The sequence below is a fragment of the Malus sylvestris genome, chromosome 11, assembly GCF_916048215.2.
Source record: "Malus sylvestris chromosome 11, drMalSylv7.2, whole genome shotgun sequence".
In the NCBI taxonomy this organism is placed as follows: Eukaryota; Viridiplantae; Streptophyta; class Magnoliopsida; order Rosales; family Rosaceae; genus Malus; species Malus sylvestris.
Genome location: NC_062270.1, coordinates 15,024,597 through 15,031,021, shown reverse-complemented (window position 1 = coordinate 15,031,021; position 6,425 = coordinate 15,024,597). Strand labels below are relative to the sequence as shown.

The following is a 6,425-nucleotide window of genomic DNA, read 5'->3' as shown; positions in this document are numbered from 1 at the left end:
GGGAATATATATGGACTAATCCAACCAAAATGCGGACCATATAAATACTTATGGTTTTGGTTGATGAATCGACAAATTGGTCACATGTTTATCCACACACATTGTAGCTAAACCTCCTGGCCAATTTTAAGGGTTCACCACCCTACTTATCCCTAAAGTCTAAAAGACTGGATAATGCCGGAGAGTTTATATCGACGGTTTTCGATAAAGTATTACATGTTTTTTGGGTTTATAATTGAACATCGAATTTCAGCTTACCCTAAATAGCCTTACAGAGTGATCATAAAGCACAATTTCAATGATCGCCCAAACCTTGGTGAACGCACCAAGCTTTCTGTTTTTGCCTAGGGCTATGTTATCTTGTATGCAACTATGTTGGTCCACCTTGAGATCCATTGCTACCCAACTTATTCGACGTTACAGTTGGTTACTAGGTACTAAACTGATGCTTCGTATTTACACATTTTGGGTGTGCATTCCATGTGCCATGTTGCATCATCGCAACGTACCAATATGGGTCCTCAAAAGAAGGATGTGAATCTTTGTCGATTATGATTCTCTTTCACACTAGCTCTCTTAAATCTCTTGCATTCGATCTCTTAACTGCTCATTTGCGGATTGTCACTTCAATGAGACAATCCTCCCATCGTTAAGGAGAGATAAGAACATCAATGTTATTGTAGAACAACGTGAATTTGCGTGGACGTTACCCACTATGTCTCATTTCGATCCCCATACCGCACAAGTGCGATGTATTCTAACTGTCAAAATGTTTCTCCAGACACATTCCTCTAATCTAGCTAAAGTGACGAGATCATATACCAGCTACAAACATGCCTGCAAGGATATACTTTCTTAACGAAAGTCAAGTCAACATCCCCAAAGGGTGTGTCGTCCCTGTTGGACGGTCCGGTACGCCAGCGAATAGCCAATCAATCTGTCTTGGCCTAAAGCACGAAATATCACTCAGTTTATAGGATTCACTTCCCTAGAAGAAGAAGACATGGCACAACAATGAATCTATACTCGATCGTTGCTCAAATCATTTCCATCTCATGAGATTAATCCGAATTACTCCCGAGACTTGAAGTTCTTGGTCCAGTATACTAGCTTGGATGAGATAATGGAATTGGAATGAGATTATCATCAATGATGCTTTCACTTATATGGTAGCTACCGACATAAATGAAAAGCGACGATATCGAATCGTGTTCTGTTGATTAGTGACAACGTAAAACTGATTGGACAACCGAAATTCCAATCCAGGTTAAATTGCTTACCAAAGTGTGTTTTGGACCTATCGTTCCTACACTGCCCAAGGTAACCTTGCTGTGTTACAAGTGGGAAGGGAAGTGTAATGAGATGTATGAAATAGTGCGATATGAAGCACGCCTTACGGTGCAAGGTTTCTCTCAAACGCCCTATGATTGATTGCAGCATTATGAATATGGTTAGTATTTATCCATGGGGATATTGATACGGAGATTTACATGTAAGTTCCCGAAGAATTATATGGACTGGTTCAAATAGTTCTAAACCACGGAACACCATCTCAACTTGTTTAAGGCATTCACTTACGAATTGAAGCAATCTGACAAATGTGATTTACCCATCTAAGTGATTATTTGATCAGTTAAGGATATGAATTATGCCCTTGCATGTTAAACAATGAAGTATTATTCCTAATTGCTAGAGTTATAGTTTATGTTACTGACATGAATCTCACTAAGACTCTAGAAAAGCTTGAGAAAACTGCCTCGCACCTGAAAATGGAATTTGAGATGAAGGATCTTGGGAAAACTCGTTTATGCCTTGACCTAAAGTTTAAGTATAGTTCTAACAGTACTTTGGTCTACCAGTCGAACTACACCCTGAAGGTGTTACCTTTGAGTATACCTACGATCTTCCATACACTATATGCAAATAAGACCCTTGAAGAGGTTATGGAATCCAAAATTCCATATCTAAGTTCAACTTTGCGATTTGTTGTACTTAGCTCATTACCTTAGATAGGACATCTCCTTCGCTGTTGATCTATTGGTAAAGATGCAGCACCGCGCCTACATGCAACCACTGAATTGGTATTAAAGATGTTTTTCCGCTATCCTGAAAGGTACTACGAATTTGGGCTAATCCCAACACATCTCAAGCGGATCCGACCCTCATAATCCTCGGAATGATGCTTGCCTTGTTGTTATGCTGACGCATGTTACTTATCAAACCTGCACAAGGCAACATCCCCTAATAGTTAAGTCTTTATCATTTAGGGATATCACAATATCTTGGAGGTCCATGATATGACCTTAGTTGCAAAACCTTCAAATCGTTCCAAGACTCACCTCACTATGCCACACGTGAGACATGGTTAGGAGTCATTGTTGAGCATATTCAAAGTACTTGTTGTTTTCATCCATCTTTGAGTCCAACGACAATCTATGAAGACTATGCCACATGTATCAACCCGACCAAGTCATAACACATCAACGAAGTCAATACCAAGACATATTGCATCTACATCAGCAAAGCATCAAGAGATTAAAGTCATGCAAGACAACCTTGTCGACTTCTACACGACGTCACTACCAAAGTCAACCTTCCAGAAGCTTCTCCGAGGAATTGGTATGCCTAACTATCATATGCAATGCTTGTAGTTCTCATTTGGAAGTTCTGTCAAACTCAGGGAGAGTATCCAAAAGTATACTCACTTGATCTTAATGTACTTTTTTTCTCTACGATTAGGAGCATTTTTCCCACTGAGTTTTTGCTACCTAATTAGGTTTTGACGAGGCACCCATCCTGGGCAAATCATACCATTGTGAGCTCTTCTACTTGCGTCCAGAAGATGTATAGTTTTGACTTAATGCAACTTCTCACTTTTCTCCTTAGTCTATGGGTTTTTATCCCACATTAGATTTTACCACAGCGAGGTTTTGTGAGTTTTACCTTTTATGCATTCTTCCGTAAATTTGCGACTTGCATTAGCTCATTGTGCCAATGACTTCATCAACTATACTTGCTTCATCGTTGAAGACCTGATGTGCCATTTGTTTGAGTATTTACACACTCAAGGGGGAGTGTTGCAGTCCTATTAGATTAGGAATGTGATTGTGTAAATCCTAGTGTATCTAGGAATATCTTTAAATATTCTCCTTAGTAGTTAATATCCTATTAGAGTTGTAATCCTAAAAGGGTAAGGAATTAACCTTCCTACTACTATAAATAAAGGCACAATGGGATGGAATAAATCACACCTCACAATTACACATCTCTCTCTCTTTCTCTCTACTATTGTTGCACCCCCTTTCTCTCTTTGTCTTTTATACAGTTCAATAAATTAGGCCTACAACACAACCAACGTATGTTCCTCTTAAATTTGAATTTTTTATAATACGTTCACTTTAATATGCAGTGACTTTAAGATGAAAGTATGTTATACGTGCTTTAATTAAAACTTGACATCATTTCTGATACAAGCTCTAAAGTGTTTCACTGCACCATTCAATTTCTCTAAATTGTTTTCCTATATCAAATAGGGTGAGGAGATTTGAACTTAAAACCTCTTCAATATCATTAAAAAAAATAACTAGTGGGCACCCAATTTTTTCCTTCTATACACTCATGTTTATATTAAAGGCCACTTTTTCTTATTATTGTAATTTAGTTGACAATATAATAAGTCTCTGTAGCACTCATTAACTTCGTGTCGCACATAATAGAGTTTGCATGTGTTACAGAAAAGGCATTGAATTAAGCCCTGCCCAGGTAAGCATCAATGCCTTTGGACACTTTAATTGCATGATCCGCATAGAGCTTCGGCTCGGGTGCATTTGCATTTGCCTTCTCAACTTCCAAAGTCCATTTTACTGTGCTGCCACCATTTCCTGCTTTGCTAATCTCAAGTTTTGCCTTGAAAGTCTTATACAGCTTCAAAACATCTCCTTCAAGGACAACAAAGTTGATTGATGTATTCTCATCATCTACCGCTGGAATCTTAATTTTTGCCGTCACTGGACCCTCTCCTGCACGATGTAAATTTGATTATAAATGTTTATAATCGAAAATGATCATTTTGTATAGTGATGCTGGTATTACTATCTACTTGGTTGAGATTCAAATCTCATAGACGAAACTCGAACCAATATGAGAGAACTGCATGTCTGCCATGTCATTTTGAGCAAGAACAAGACACGCTTTAATAAAAGCTAAAAAAATTAAAACAAACTATAATATGATACATAGGTTCCTTCTCTACTCGAGGTCATGTGTTCAGTTCTCTCCTCGATCTCTAGGTTCACTCGTATGGTATGTATGTATGTATATGTATATATCTAAAGAACCCAAAAAGAAATGATTTAAATTGTTGGTTAAACATAATAAGTCTCTTACCAAGGTCGTATTTGCAAGAAAAGACGGCACCGGCTCTGAGCGCACCTCCTCCTACTACTTCAACGCTCTTGAAGATTTGAGGGAACATCTGCGGGAAAGAGGTGATGTTGTTCTTGAAGAAGCCATGAAACTTATCTGGCGAGGATTTTATCTCTGCTTGGGCGTCAATCTTGGCAATTTGAGCCATCGATATATCTTTTACGATTAAAATTGCAATTGTGGTGTTTTTATAGACTTGCAGTTTATTTCAGAACTTTCAGAATATATTGTCATCAAATGCGTAGCCGTATGACCGCTGAAAGTGGTTTGTGTGACCTCTGCAAGTGGTTTGTGTGACCACTTATAAATAATGGAGCTCAGTTTGTGTTTTTGCTCGAGTACTTCTAATGCCTTCCCTTTTGGTTCCTTCGGTTTTACGATCATTCCACTGCATGTCATTTTCTGTTGCTTTAATAATGGAGTTTGTTTTAGGGGGGAGAATTAAGAAATTAATTCTGGCAAGACTAATATAGGGTTCTTTTAATAAAATTCCTTGAAACATTATCCAGAAAATTGAATGGTATAAAAGTCTCGGAATTTTTTTGTTTTTTTGTTTTTTGGGAATATATCAGATACGAAATCTGGTTCAAAATTTAATTTGGTAGGAAGCACCAGTTAATTAGCTTTTTGTGTAGTGAAGTTTTGTCCACTTGATGGGAATAAATTTCAAATTGGACTCAAATAGCTAGATTGCAGGATCGTCGAAGCGTGGTGCAATCTCTCAATGGTGGTACCATTGTGGTGGCTTGAGGGAATCACACCGTTAGGTTGTGTTGTGTTTTTATATAAGTTTGTGGTTTTGTGGTCTGTTCACCTGACAAAGGATGATGAAGACCTTTTTCTATGTCTCATAGCAGGGTTTCTTTGCAAATGAGCATCCTCATGAGCAAGTTCATTAGAAAGTGAAGCAAGATTTGTCATGATGAGCGTTATCTTTCTATGTGGTTGGATGTGATTGAAATTTTGTGTTGTCTTCTTGTTGCGGTTATATTCATGAATTGTATTTTATGTTGATGGTGTTCTTTGCATAGTTGATTAATGGAATGTTTCTCTTTCATAAAAAAAAAATAATAATAATAAAAAGATAAATAACCGGTGTAATTTTAAGCATCATTTTTCATTTGCCTGGGAGTCTATTCAATTTGTATGAGCTTCTGGTTCAGCTTTCAACCAAACATAATTGAAAATATAATAGTCAAAACTTGAACCCCAAATATTTTTTAAACATGTAGAAATATGCCAGGAATGAACCTAATACGGAATTTTACACGCAGCTGTTCTTTATTTTTAGAAGACAATATATAATGTTATTGAAAAGAGAAGATTACAAAACTCATGTATGACTCTAAATACGGGTAAAGAATCTTTAGAGACCAAAAGCTGACATGATCTAAAGAAAATAACGCACACCCTACTGTAATAAAACCCCCAATCAGCCACCAAAATGACAATGATCATTAATATAGATCAATTACAAATCGGCATAACATCCCATATATTAAAAAAATTAAAAAATAAATAAAAAATTAAAAAAAAAACCACACACTTGGAACACGCTTATAGCAACAACACAAAACTCTCCTAAAACGAGACTACATATCACAAACAACTCAACCTAAAAATACGTGAAATACGTATGACACGAGAACGAGGAATAGGCCTGGGCCTCTCTTGCTTTTTCTTTATTTTGTATGCTTTTGCTTGTGGTTGTTAGCTTTAGCTTTATTTTGTGTGTTTTTGGTTGAGTAATGATGATTGATGTTTGTTCAACTCCAAAATAGTAATTTTCTTTTTGCAAAACTTAAAAACAAGCTCGGTGCTTATAATATAATTCTCTCAAATATTAAATATCATTACTCCGCTACTTGCCTTTGTTTACAATATTCCATTCCTATACTAGAACTAGAATTATCCCTAAATTTTTCTCCCGTTGATTATATTCTATTTTATTTCTTATATGGTCTAGAGACCCCTCCTTGCTTCGATTTTTGACTCTGGCC

The 6,425-nt window shown here is 36.8% G+C and overlaps 1 protein-coding gene across 1 annotated transcript; it reads right to left on the bottom strand.

The window, feature by feature from the left end:
* Positions 1–3,621: 3,621 nt before the first annotated feature.
* LOC126590780 (MLP-like protein 423) lies at positions 3,622–4,687 on the bottom strand. Its single transcript, XM_050256288.1, has 2 exons — positions 4,387–4,687; positions 3,622–4,019 (listed from the first exon to the last, which is right to left on the bottom strand). The coding sequence occupies exons 1-2, from the start codon at positions 4,571–4,573 to the stop codon at positions 3,748–3,750; spliced, it is 459 nt and encodes a 152-aa protein (XP_050112245.1). The 5' UTR covers positions 4,574–4,687; the 3' UTR covers positions 3,622–3,747.
* Between the last annotated feature and the right edge of the window lie 1,738 nt (positions 4,688–6,425).